Raw genomic sequence first — 14,785 nt, 5'->3', positions numbered from 1 at the left:
GTGACCCAATCTAGCCAACCACCCCATTTTTGTAAAAAGTTTTACCACAACAGAGCCATGCTCGTTCATTTGTTGAGGGATGCTGTCTTTCCTCAACAGCAGAGTTAGGTAACAACAGAAACCTTATATCCTGAAATATCCACTATATGGCTCTTTATAGAATAAGTTTGCAGACCCTTATTTTAGATGAATTGGACAGGAATCATCTCTAATTTGTCTGAAAGTCTCTGAATCAGATCTATCCTGATGCCAATGAAGAGGCCAAATCATACACTTGGAAAGTATGTATTACAAATGATCACTGGACAGGTTAAAGGGCTACTGCAAACTCATCTGTCAGTGGGGCTGGGGGCAGAATCACAAACATATTAACATTTATTCATACTGGCTTCTTAAATCTCTACCTGTTTATGGACTATCATAACTGACAGTTATGCAGCAAATAACCTTGAAAAGCTGACTATCTCCCCAAATACCACTGGATTAAGGCAAAAAGGGAGAGGCGGGGAGTACACGGGTACCAAAGTAACTTGCCTCAAAAACCTCTACCTGTCATTTATCTATAGTGACTGAATAAAATGCCAGGTGGCTGGAACAGAAGGCAAATAAGGAAAAGCAGCAGGAGAAAATGGACAATAAACACAGTGAAACCCACTGGGTGAATACCTGTAATCGGACTGGAGAATACTCCTAGGGCATGTGTATCGTCCACCCATTTAATATCAAATCCTTTCTTTCTGCAACAAAATAAAAGAATTTTATTCCTTAAAATAAAACTTACTTTTAAAAAACATCTTTCAAATAGTATCTCGAAAGGCATTCCACAATGAGAGAAACACTCAACAAGTGCGTGGGTGGAGTGGGGATACTGACACACAATGCGCCTGGAGGGCGGAAGTCATTAAAAGCAACACCACCGTCATAAAGAACGACCTGGGAGGGTTTTACCTTGTCAGCCATTTTATAGACATCAACTAATTAATGCGCACATGTTCCCGGGGAGGCAAAGTATTTATCACACGATTACAAGAGATGCTTTTAGGGGACTGGAGAAAGGAAGCATAAGAAGAATCAGAGGAGGAGGAGGTAGGTAGGGAAGGTCACTTGGATTTAATGTAAATGTAGGCTCAAGGGCAGAGACAAGAGACAGAGAGGGACAGGGAGATGGGTCATTCAAAACAAAATCAATCAAATAAGAGAAAAAAGAGACATCTATAATCAGGCAGGCCGACCTATTCTTTCCTTCCAGTTGTAGAAGGGAAGTAAGAAAGTAAAATTCAGGTTCTGCCACCTTGAGGCCATGGGCTGGTTTAATCTCTGTAAGCCAAGTTTGCTCATCTGTAAAAAAAAAATGGGTTGAATTCCTTCCTAACAGAGTTGCTATGAAAATGGAAATGAGATAATCCATGACAAGGCAAAGGGCACGATGTTGAGCACTTAGTGGACATTTAATAAATCGATGGTGCCCATTATTTTTTATTAATAACAATATTCATCAGGAAGATGATTAATATTAATGAAGATGTGATTAAAATATGAAGTTGACTCTGGTGTTTGACTCACAGGCTTTTACACCGTGACCTTTTCTTTCTCTCTTTTTTTTTTAAATAAAGCACTATAAAGACCAAAAAAAAGACAACTGCTAAAGTATCTTTTCCCTTTAACAACTAGTCAAGAAAAAATTTCCTTTGAAGGAAAAAGGAATAAAGAGACTTTGAGGTTAATTAGACAATTTCCTGATGTAAAACTAAGTTCAACCATGGCATAAAATGACCACAGGAGTTGAAGACTATGAGAAAGTTCCACAGTAGAAGTCTATATTATACAATAGTTGACAAAAGATGGTAAAAAACTTAGATGGGCTCTAGAGGGCCTTTTAGACTTCAGAATTTTATAATCCTTTAAAATGCTTTACCCCTTTTGAAAATATTTTTGGGTTAAATAGAAAAAATGGTCTTGCAGGTAAAATTAGGAAGAAATAGAGCAAAAGGAAGTTAATAATTCTTAACAGTTAACTGCAGGTCAGGAAGCAAGTTAGAACTGGACATGGAACAACAGACTGGTTTCAAATAGGAGAAGGAGTGTACGTCAAGGCTGTACATTGTCACCCTGCTTATTTAACTTATATGCAGAGTACATCATGAGAAACGCTGGGCTGGAAGAAGCACAAGCTGGAATCAAGATTGCCAGGAGAAATATCAATAACCTCAGATATGCAGATGACACCATCCTTATGGCAGAAAGTGAAGAGGAGCTAAAAAGCCTCTTGATGAAAGTGAAAGAGGAGAGTGAAAAAGTTGGCTTAAAGCTCAACATTCAGAAAATGAAGATCATGGCATCCGGTCCCATCACTTCATGGGAAATAGATGGGGAAACAGTGGAAACAGTGTCAGACTTTATTTTTTGGGGCTCCAAAATCACTGCAGATGGTGACTGCAGCCATGAAATTAAAAGACGCTTACTCCTTGGAAGAAAAGTTATGACCAACCTAGATAGTATATTCAAAAGCAGAGACATTACTTTGCTGACTAAGGTCTGTCTAGTCAAGGCTATGGTTTTTCCTGTGGTCATGTATGGATGTGAGAGTTGGACTGTGAAGAAGGCTGAGCGCCGAAGAATTGATGCTTTTGAACTGTGGTGTTGGAGAAGACTCTTGAGAGTCCCTTGGACTGCAAGGGGATCCAACCAGTCCATTCTGAAGGAGATCAGCCCTGGGATTTCTTTGGAAGGAATGATGCTAAAGCTGAAACTCCAGTACTTTGGCCACCTCATGCTAAGAGTTGACTCATTGGAAAAGACTCTGATGCTGGGAGGGATTGGGGGCAGCAGAAGAAGGGGACGACCGAGGATGAGATGGCTGGATGGCATCACGGACTCGATGGAGGTGAGTCTGAGTGAACTCCGGGAGATGGTGATGGACGGGAGGCCTGGAGTGCTGCGATTCATGGGGTTGCAAAGAGTCAGACACGACTGAGCGACTGAACTGAAACTGAAATGTTCAGAAAATTCCAGACATCAACAAAATTAATCCTTGGTTTTAAAAATCATGATTAGTGACAACTTCAGGTGGTTCTAATTTTGGATTTAATCTCACCAACTGCTTTTTAAAATCTACTATGCACTTCACCTGGTACAGACCTGATACTGGGTCTTATCATAACTGTAATGAATTAGACTGATTGACCCATACTACATGTTTAGAGTAAGGTCTACAGCAGACTGTTAACTGTCCTCCAGGATCCAGTCACTGCTCCTTTCTTTTAGTTACATAACTGATAAGTGAGGTACCTAGCTGCTAGTTTTGCCTGTTCTAAAACTTTACAGAAAAACAGGGTTCTTGTTTTTGTACACAGAATTTCAAGGAATACAGTCACGCTCATTTATTTACCTATTGTTTATGGCTATTTATGTACAATGATGGCAGGAAAATACTTACCATCTGACCCTAAAGGAAGAGTTGGGAGCTATACCCTAATTCAAGAATGTACATGAACTGAATTTTAAGTTTAAATCTGTATACAGACAATAGACCTGGTTTATTGTTAATGGCAGGATTACAGCATTAAAGCATAATCCCTTCTTGGTAATGACTTTCTTGAAGATCCTGAAAAATGTTTTTCTTAATAACTTACTTTGGGGATTATTTCTTTTCTTCCCAAAGCTTATGTTTCCTTATAAGCTAAAGATACAGAAATATACTTCTGACTCTATGTATGTATGAAGCATATACATACATAAAAGGTAGTGTAACTATTCTCAAACCCATTTACATCAGTTTTATGTTTATGACATAATTTAATTTATTAAATAAAATTAAAACAATTAACTATGAGTATGAAACATAAGAGTTATGTCTATAAAAACTTAAAGCTTTGAAAGACTTGAGAAAGATAAAGTCACTAAAAACCCCCCAAAAACTATCATCAATTATGTTTCAGCAGAACAGTTTTTTTTAAAAAAGGCAAGGGGATGGGGAATTCCCTGGTGGTCCAATGGTAAGGACTCAGCACTTTCACTGCTGTGACCCGGGTTCAATCCCTGGTCAAGGAACTAAGGCCCTGCACTCAGACCCTGCAAGCTATGTGATGCAGCCAAAAAAAAATTATTTTAAAAGAGAGAAAAACATTTTATTCTATAAGGAATTTGCACTCAGGTGACTTTCAATGGTATTAGTTGTTGCTGGAAGTTGTAGGTGATATCAGGGTGACATTAAGAACTCTTCTATCAACAGACTAGTAATTTTAAAACAAACAAAAAAAGGCCTTGGCACCACATCAAACTCAATGGACATGAGTTTGAGCAAACTCCAGGAGATAGTGAAGGACAGGGAAGTCTGGTGTGCTGTAGTCCATGGGGTTGCAAAGAGTCAGCCACGACTGAGTAACTGAACAACCACCACCACATCAAAGACTGGCAAGTAAATGGACATTTCAGACACAACCGAGCGACTGAACCACCACCACCACACTGAAGAACGGCAAGGAGGTAGCCATTCATATGCGCTGTTACAATAAACCAGTTGCGATGTAACAATCACATTTTATCATCCTCTACTGTATTTCAGTGGTCAGAATAACTTCAAATCAGTAATTTAATTTACAGCCTTTTGGACTGTTAGGACCCTTGGTGCCTGGCAGAAGAAAACACATATCTTCTCAGGAGATAGTCTCTTCTTATATTGCAGACCTCAATTCTCATAAATAAAATTCCAGAGAAAATGGCCAGCTTTACAGTTTAAATAAATAAATAAATAAACCTCCAAAAAAAAAGCAAGGCACTATGAGTGAGAATTTATAAAAACAGAATTAAAAGGACCTCAGGTAAAGGAATAACTAGACATAGACTATAGAAGGTCTATGTTCACTATACTTAAAAAGAAACTTTTTAAATCTTGAAAATAGAGGGAAAAAAATGCAGATTTGAAAATTAGAGAACTTTGAAAAATAAGAAACGTAAAATGAAATTTAAAAATTCAATGGATAAGTTTAAAAGCAAATTAACCACAGTTGAAGAGATCAGAACTAAAGAAATTACTCAGCATATAAAGGAGACAAAGAAATGGAAAACATGATAGAGATAACATGAGCATTAAGTTAGGTGGTCTAATCCACTTTCAACTGGCAGCATCATAGAGAATATAAAAGAGACTAGTACAGAGGCAACATTTGAAGAAATAATGTCTAGAGTTCTCCAAAACCAATGAAAACTATTTAGGAAGCCCAAATAATCTCAATAATGATAACAAAAGAAACACAAAGTCACATCATACTGAAAATGTGCAATACTAAAGACAGAAAACATGAAGAGCACCCAAAGAGAACAGACAGATTACACTCAGAAGCAATAGTCAGACTTGCAGTGGGCTTCTCAGCCTGCCCTAAGAAAGCCAGGAGAAAGCAGAATAAAAGCTTCAAGTCCCTGAGAAAAATAACTGTCAACCTAGGATTCTATACCCAGCAAAAATGTCTTTCAAGAATGAAGTTGAAATAAAGCCATTAAGAAACAAGAGCAACAATGACAACAAAATCCAATTGAGTGTGTTACCAGCAGACTGTTATTAATTAAATTCTAAAGAACCTGTTCCACGCAGGAGGAGAAAGATTTCAAATGAAAGATACGAGACACAAAAAGAATACAGAAGGCAGATGACTCTGAATGCTGACTATATAAAAAAATGTAACATCAAATGGAGTTTAAAAAGAAAACAACTAAATCAAAAAGACGCAAACTACTAAATCTCAAGAGTATATTAGTTGGAGGTCAGGGAGACACTGGAATGGAACTGGGGATGGAGTTTAAAACCCTTCAAGTGTTTGGAAACAGTGTAAAAGTATTAACCTTAGTTGTTGGTAAGTTAAGCATGCATTTTATAATTTCCAAAGTAATCACCAAATAACAGAAACAGTATCATTCCCCAAAAATATGGAGTGAGAAAAAAATACCTCATCAATCCAAAAGAAGGCAAGATAGAAGAGAAAAAGATGGGACAAGTAAACACACACAAAAAGATGGCAGGCAATACATCCAAATATATTAATAATTACAATAAATACAAATGGACTAAGTGCACCGTGGAGACAGACTCAAAAATCATTATTGATGATAGTCTTCTTAAACGCTAAACTGGGATCTAGAAAGACTTTAGCATTTTTTTAAAGGAACTTAGAAGAAGAGTGGTTTGATACAGATTTCCAATGGGCTTGGAAAACACAATAAACAAACTTGATGCTAAAGTAAATGACAGGGAATAGGAAAGCAAAAGAGGTGATTTTTCAGAAGACATTTTAAGAAAATTTCATCCCACCTTTCCTAACATCCCCAATCAATTGCAAATACTTACTGATAAGTGCAGAAAATCCGTAGGAGATCTTCAGTACGAAATTCTTGGGGGAAGTCATAAATTTCAATGACATGTGGGAATTCACAATCACTGAGGTCAATATCAGGAACTTCATGGTTATAATAATCAAATCTAGGTTCTTGGATACTTTCTTTGTTCTTCATATTCCCTGATAACTAGAGAGGAGGAAGCATACATGTGACTGTTATACCAAGCCATAGCATTATAAAATATGCTCCCATATATAAACTATTCTCCCTTTTATCTCCATGTTCCTATTCCTTAACCTTTACCATTTGTCTCTGTTCCAAACACAGTAATATCACCCAGTTTATATGATACATGTGGAATACTTGAAAAAGTGCTGAAATTCCAGAAAAGACAAGCAATGAATGAAACAGTGTGCATCTATCAAAAAGGTGTGAGAAAATGTAGAATGATTAATGCAGTGAGTTACAAACAACACATCTTAGAAACTGAATTGCAGAAAATAGTTCAAGAGATGAATTAATAACATGTTTTATTTGAGCTTATTGATCAGACCAATAGTTTCGTTTTTGAAAGTGAGCAAAAACAAAACAAAAAGTTTAAGAATGAAAACACTTTGCTAGTCTACCTATTGTTGATGGTAGCTTACAAAGAAATTTGTTATGACGAACGTTAAGTGGCACAGGTAATTAAAGTTCCCCATCGATAGAGCTAACTAAAGGAATTCCCACACAGGGTGATAAAGAAAGTAACCATAACAAAGAATACTTAAAATTTTACTCTATGATTAAAAACTGAATGCTGTTAACTATTTCACACTGGAAGCAGGAGAATGGAAAGGGAAAAATGAAAAATGGCAGCAAAGTAACCAAGACAGTCATTTTGTCATCCAACTAGACACTAGTACTCAACACCCAGAACCTTCAGGCTCACAAGTGTGTTCTGTTAATCAAAAGTCCAATGGAGACCTTCAAGCATTCTTTCTTTCATACTGTGCCTCCCTGCCCATCAAATGAGAAAATAAGAATCTGCAATGCCAAGGATGCATCTCCTTTCCTCAGAGAAGTGAAAAACGGATTTAAAAATTTTATTTGGGAGGCAGGAAAGGAAAAAGGTGATTTAGGTAAAATCGATGAAAATGTTTATCTACTGCTGTGTCTCTAGTTCCTTTTCTCCACTAAGCTTCAGTTTTACATCTTAAAAAAAGGATATAATAATAGCACCAACACCTTACGATTAGGGGTGCAGACTAAATGAGATGATGCAGTAAGTACTTAGCACACTACTTAGCATCTAAGTATGAATTCAACCCAATTTAAACAAATTTTAATGAGGTGTTGAATCTATCGGGCTTCCCTGGGGGCTCAGACAGTAAAGAATCCACCCACAATGCAGGAGACCTGGGTTTGATCCCTGGGTTGGGAAGATCTCCTAGAGGAGGGCATGGCAACCACTCCAGTGTTCTTGCCTGAATCTATTACAGGCCAAGTACCACGTTATTTCCACCCTGCTCAGGATACAGAAAGCAGGAAGAAAATATCCCTCACATCATAACAATGAGGAAAGACCAAACGATCTATACATATCACAGCTTTTCTTGAGGTTAGCATAGAGCTGACTGAGTATGCAAGGAAACTGAAATCCACAGGATGACATGTCCCCTTCAAGACAGAGAATACCTAAACTTTTTTCCCTCTGGCAGATCATGAGAAGTGGCCACCAAACAAGTGGGCAAGCAGATATCAGCTAAATGTTTAACAAGTTCTTAAAAGCCTAGAGTTGACAGTTTAGAATAACTCAGAGCCCCAGAAAGGGGGCTCTAGAAAGGAGGGGAGCCTGCAATTACTTGCAAGACCACCCTTATGCTAATGCTACACTGTCTTGATTACCATAGTTTCATAAGTTCTGAAATTAGGAGGCTTGAGTCTTTCTACTTTGATCATTTTCAAAATCATTTTGGCTATTCTGAGTCCCTTGCATTTCCATATAAATTTGAGGATCAGTTTGCAGACAGAAGTGGGCCACAAGCCAAGGAAGGAGGGCAGCAGTATCTAAGAAAAGTTGAAAAGGGCAAGAAAGTGGATTCTACTCTAGTCTCAAGAAAGGAACACAATCCCACCAATATCCTAATTTTAGTCCACTGAGACCCATTTTGGACTTCTGACCTCAAGAACTGTAAGGCAATAAATCTGTGTTAAGACATTGCTGCTGCTGCTGCTGCTAAGTCACTTCAGTTGTGTCCGACTCTGTGTGACCCCATAGACGGCAGCCCACCAGGCTCCCCTGTCCCTGGGATTCTCCAGGCAAGAACACTGGAGTGGGTTGCCATTTCCTTCTAGTTTGTGGTAATTGAAAACATCAGTAATTGTGTGTGTGTGTGTGTGTGTATAAAACCTTTCTAGCTTTATGTCATGTCATCCCTTAAAATATGCTACAAAGTAATACTATTCCTATGAATGCACAACCCCACTCATTTCACATGCTAGCAAAGTAATGCTCAAAATTCTCCAAGCTAGGCTTCAACAGTATGTGAACCAAGAACTTCCAGACGTTCAAGCTGGATTTACAAAAGGCAGAGGAACCAGAGATCAAACTGCCAACATCCTCTGGATCACAGAAAAATCAAGAGAATTCCATAAAAACACCTATTTCTGCTTCATTGACTAAGCTAAAGTTTTGACTGTGTGGATCATAACAAACTGTGGAAATTCTGAGAGAGGGGAATACTAGACCACCTTACCTGCCTCCTGAGAAACCTGGATGCAGGTCAAGGAGCAACAGTTAGAACCAGTCATGGAACAACAAACTGGTTCAAAATTGGGAAAGAAGTATATCAACGCTATATATTGTCACCCTGCTTACTTAGCTTATATGCAGAGTACATCATGCGAAATGCCAGGGTGAATGAAGCACAAGCCAGAATCAAGATTGCTGGGAGAAATATCAATAACCTCAGATATGCAGATGATACCACCCTTATGGCAGAAAGCAAAGAGGAACTAAAGAGCCTCTTCAAAAAGTGAAAGAGGAGAGTGAAAAAGCTGGCTTCAAACTCAACATTCAAAAAACAAAGATCATGGCATCCGGTCCCATCACTTCATGGCAAAGAGATGGGAAACAATGGAAACAGTGACAGACTTTATTTTCTTGGGCTCCAAAATCCCTGCAGATGGTGACTGCAGCCATGAAATTAAAAAGATGCTTACTCCTTGGAAGAAAAGCCATGACAAACCTAGATGGCATACTAAAGAGGACAGACACTGCTTTGCCAACAAAGATTCTATAGTCAAAGCTACTGTTTTTCCAGTAGTTATGTATGGATGTGAGAGCTGGACCATAAAGAAGGCTAAGTGCCAAAGAACTGATGCTTTTGAATTGTGGTGTTGGAGAAGACTCTTAAGGGTCCTTTGGACTGCAAGATCAAACAGTCAACACTAAAGGAAATCAACCCTGAATGTTCACTAGAAGGACTGATACTGAAGCTAAAGCTCCAATACTTTGTCCACCTGATGTGAAGATCTGACTCACTGGAAAAGACCCTGATGCTGGGAAAGACTGAAGGCAGAAAGGGACGACAGAGGATGAGATGGCTGGATGGCATCACTGACTCAATGGACATGAGTTTGAGCAAGCTCCAGGAGATGGTAAAGGACAAGGAAGCCTGGCATGCTGCAGTCCATGGGGTTGCAAGGAATTGGACATGACTGAGTGACTGAACAACAATATGCCTAAACACATGTTGTTTCTTTCTGCCTGTTTATTTGATCACATTATTTTTGATCACATGTATAATCTGACTCTTCCTCTATACTTCTATAGCATTTACCTCATAGGCACTACTTTTTTTTTTTTTTTTGCTGTGCCATGTGGCATGTGGGATCTTAGCTTCCTGACCAGGGATTAAACCTGTGCCCCCTTAATCACTAGACCATCACCATCAGGGAAGTCCCATCATCTGCACTACTTTTATAGCACTCACTGCATAACACCTAATATTAATTAGACCTATCTCTTTCTCTAGCTTTAACCTCACTACCCAACCACCTATCCAACAAACATTTAATGTATGTTTAACATCACATTAGAAAAAGAAACTGAACAAAGAATTTTAATATGTAATAAAGTTATAAGAATGAAGAAGGCATTACCAGAGGGTAGAGGAGAATGAACTTTGCTTACTCTTGTTCACTACCCAAGTAAATAAATTATACAGAGAAAAGTATCGTAGACAGAAGTGCGCAAAGGCATGCAAGGAGCGTAGCTTTCACTAAAGAGTTTGGTGTGGCCACAGTGAATAAGGTGAGGACTTCAGAGAGTGCTATGAGCTTCACTGTGTCCACCCAAAGTTCATGAATTAAAATCATAAACCGTAACACCTCAGAATGTAACTGTATTTAGAGATCAGTTATAAGGTCTCTAAATACCATTTTATAAGTTAAAATGGTGTTAAGTTAAAATAAGCTGGATCCTAATCTGAGTGATGCCCTTATAAAAGGAAATGTGGAGACAGAGGGAAGATCATGTAAACACAGCCATTTACGAACCAAAGAGAGGCCTCAGGACAATCCAACCCTTGCTGACACCTTGATCTTGGACTTCTAGCCTCTAGAATTGTGAGAACAAATTTCTGTGTTACTTTGTCACAGCCACAACTGGGTGTTGTTTTGCTTTGGCTCCACCCCTTCATTCATTCTGGAGTTATTTCTCCACTGATCTCCAGTAGCATATTGGGTACCTACTGTGTTCATCCCTCAATGTCCTATCTTTTTGCCTTTTCATACTGTTCATGGGGTTCTCGAGGCAAGAATATTGAAGTGGTTTGCCATTCCCTTCTCCACTGGACCACATTCTGTCAGACCTCTCCACCATGACCTGTCCGTCTTGGGTGGCCCCACATGGCATGGCTTAGTTTCACTGAGTTAGAAAAGGTTGTGGTCCGTGTGATCAGATTGGCTAGTTGTCTATTGCTGTAAAGAGCAATACTGCATAGGAATCTGGAATGTTAGGTCCATGAATCAAGGCAAATTGGAAGTGGTGAAACAGGAGATGGCAAGAGTAAACATCAACATTCTAGCAATCAGCAAACTAAGATGGACTGTAGTCCATCTACAGTAGTAGATAGACTGAGTTAAATTCAGATGACCATTCTATCTACTACTGGGGGCAGGAATCCTTTAGAAGAAACGGAGTAGCCATACTAGTAAACAAAAGAGTCCAAAATGCAGTACTTGGATGCAGACAGAGTGATCTCTGTTTCCAAGGCAAACCATTCAACATCACGGTAATCCAAGTTTATGTCCCGACCAGTAACGCTAAAGAAGCTCAAGTTGAACAGTTCTATGAAGACCCACAAGACCTGCTAGAACTAAGATCCAAAAAAGATGTCCTTTTCATTATAGGGGACTGGAATGCAACAGTAGGAAGTCAAGAAACACCTGGAGTAACAGGCAAATTTGGCCTTGGAGTACAGAATGAAGCAGGGCAAAGGTTAACAGAGTTCTGCCAAAGAACAGACTGGTCATAGCAAACACCCTCTTCCAACAACACAGAAGAAGACTCTACACATGGACATCACCAGATGGTCAACACTGAAATCAGACTGATTATATCCATTGCAGCCAAAGATGGAGAAGTTCTATACAGTCAGCAAAAACAAGACCAGGAGCAGACTGTGGCTCAGACATGAACTCATTATTGCCAAATTCAGACTTAAATTGAAGAAAGTGGGGAAAACCACTAGACTATTCAGGTATGACCTAAATCAAATTCCTTATGACTATACAGTGGAAGTGAGAAATAGACTTAAGGGACTAGATCTGATAGACAGAGTGCCTGATGAACTATGGATGGAGGTTCATGACATCATACAGGAGACAGGGAGTAAGACCTTCCCCAAGAAAAAGAAATGCAAAAAAGAAAAATGGCTGTCTGAGGAGGCCTTACAAATAGCTGTGAAAAGAAGAGAAGCAAAAAGCAAAAGAGAAAAGGAAAGATATACCCATTTGAATGCAGAGTTCCAAAGAATAGCAAGGAGAGATAAGAAAGCCTTCCTCAGCGATCCATGCAAAGAAATAGAGGGAAAAAATAGAATGGGAAAGACTAGAGATCTCTTCAAGAAAATCAGAGATACCAAGGGAACATTTCATGCAAAGATGGGCTCAATAAAGGATAGAAATGGTATGGACCTAAGAGAAGCAGAAGATATTAAGAAGAGGTGGCAAGAATACACAGAAGAATTGCACAAAAAAGATCTTCACGACCCAGATAATCGCGAAGGTGTGATCACTCCTACTCACCTAGAGCTGGACATCCTGGAATGTGAAGTCAGGTGGGCCTTAGAAAGCATCACTATGAACAAAGCTAGTGGAGGTGATGGAATTCCAATTGAGCTATTTCAAATTCTAAAAGATGATGCTGTGAAAGTGCTGCACTCAACATGCCAGCAAATTTAGAAAACTCAGCAGTGGCCACAGGACTGGAAAAGGTCAGTTTTCATTCCAATCCCAAAGAAAGGCAATCTCAAAGGACGCTCAAACTACCACACAATTGCACTCATCTCACACGCTAGTAAAGTAATACTCAAAATTCTCCAAGCCAGGCTTCAGCAATACGTGAACCGTGAACTTCCAGATGTTCAAGCTGGTTTTAGGAAAGGCAGAGGAACCAGAGATCAAATTGCCAACATCTGCTAGATCATTGAAAAAGCAAGAGAGTTCCAGAAAACATCTATTTCTGCTTTATTGACTATGCCAAAGCCTTTGACTGTGTGGATCACAATAAACTGTGGAAAATTCTAAAAGAGATAGAATACCAGACCACCTGACCTGACTCTTGAGAAACCTGTATGCAGGTCAGGAAGCAACAGTTAGAACTGGACATGGAACAACAGACTGGTTCCAAATAGGAAAAGGAGTACATCAAGGGCTGTATATTGTCACCCTGCTTATTCAACTTATATGCAGAGTACATCATGAGAAATGCTGGGCTGGAGGAAGCACAAGCTAGAATCAAGATTGCTGGGAGAAATATCAATAACCTCAGATATGCAGATGACACCACCCTTATGGCAGAAAGTGAAGAAGAACTAAAGAGCCTCTTGATGAAAGTGAAAGAGGATACAGGGAGGGAGGTGGGAGGGGGGTTCAGGATAGGCAACACGTGTACACTCGTGGTGGATTCACGTTGATATATGGCAAAACCAATACAGTATTGTAAAGTTAAAAAAAAAAAAAGAAAGTGAAAGAGGAGAGTGAAAAGTTGGCTTAAAGCTCAACATTCAGAAAACGAAGATCATGGCATCTGGTCCCATCACTTCATGGCAAATAGATGGGGAAACAGTGGCTGACTTTATTTTTGGGGGCTCCAAAATCACTGCAGATGGTGACTGCAGCCATGAAATTAAAAGAAGCTTACTCCTTAGAAGGAAAGTTATGACCAACCTAGACAGCATATTAAAAAGCAGAGACATTACTTTGTCAACAAAGGTCCATCTAGTCAAGGCTATGGTTTTTCCAGTGGTCATGTATGGATGTGAGAGTTGGACTATAAAGAAAGCTGAGCACCGAAGAATTGATGCGTTTGAACTGTGGTGTTGGAGAAGACTCTTGAGAGTCCCTTGGACTTCAAGGAGATCCAACCAGTCCATCCTAAGGGAGATCAGTCCTGGGTGTTCATTGGAGGGACTGATGTTGAAGCTGAAACTCCAATACTTTGGCCACCTGATGCGAAGAGCTGACTCATTTGAAAAGACCCTGATGCTGGGAGAGATTGAGGGCAGGAGGAGAAGGGACAACAGAGGATGAATGGTTGGATGGCATCACTGACAGAATGGACATGGGTTTGGGTGGACTCCGGGAGCTGGTGATGGACAGGGAGGCCTGGTGTACTGCTGTTCACGGGGTCGCAAAGAGTTGGACACGACTAAGCGACTGAACTGAACTTGTCACAGCCAGTCTAGGGTTCTGTGCTCTAGCAGCCTTAACAAATTAATACAGGGAGTAAAGCTGGAGTTTCAGCTTCCTCATCAATATTCTGATTCTATAATACAACTACAAGGGACATGTCATATTCACCCCTATATACTCCCACTGCACACATTAACTTGCACAAACTAGGCATTCAGAAAATATTTGTGGAATGAATACTTGAGGCACATGCCTCAAATTAATTACTTTGTCCAAATGCCTGCTTAGCGAGACTGATTTTACATGGAGCCCTCATCAATAAGAATTTGATTTATGCAACATATATTTTTTAAATGATTCTGGATGGCATTTTGAAATTTGGGGTAAAATGACAGTTTTTTCCCTTCCCTTTACCAATAGACTTGAAATGTTCTGGTTGTATAAATCATGCAAACAATTCAACAGATTATAAAAGGAAGGCAACAACCACAAAATTTCTCAATAGATCATCTAAACTTCTGATAGTGACAAATTGAGGACCTAAATCTGGGAA

General features: G+C 39.3%; 1 protein-coding gene and 1 non-coding gene across 7 annotated transcripts in view; one reads left to right on the top strand and one right to left on the bottom strand.

Moving 5' to 3' along the window:
- The window catches only part of R3HCC1L (R3H domain and coiled-coil containing 1 like), a 71,635-nt gene that overhangs the window by 11,024 nt on the left and 45,826 nt on the right, over positions 1 to 14,785 (bottom strand). For all 6 annotated transcript variants that reach the window (XM_040254176.1, XM_040254179.1, XM_040254177.1 and 3 more), the window contains 2 exons: positions 6,341 to 6,516; positions 667 to 737 (listed from right to left, as the gene is read on the bottom strand). In XM_040254176.1, coding sequence (XP_040110110.1) covers positions 667 to 737; positions 6,341 to 6,516 — 247 coding nt within the window. The remainder of the gene's footprint in view (positions 1 to 666; positions 738 to 6,340; positions 6,517 to 14,785) is intronic.
- TRNAE-UUC lies at positions 3,979 to 4,050 on the top strand. The gene has a single exon. It is a non-coding gene; the product is annotated as a tRNA-Glu (tRNA).

Source organism: Oryx dammah, unplaced genomic scaffold, assembly GCF_014754425.2.
Source record: "Oryx dammah isolate SB20612 unplaced genomic scaffold, SCBI_Odam_1.1 HiC_scaffold_14, whole genome shotgun sequence".
Classification (NCBI taxonomy): Eukaryota; Metazoa; Chordata; class Mammalia; order Artiodactyla; family Bovidae; genus Oryx; species Oryx dammah.
Note: the sequence above shows the minus strand (reverse complement) of the source record. Positions and strands in the feature narration are given on the sequence as shown.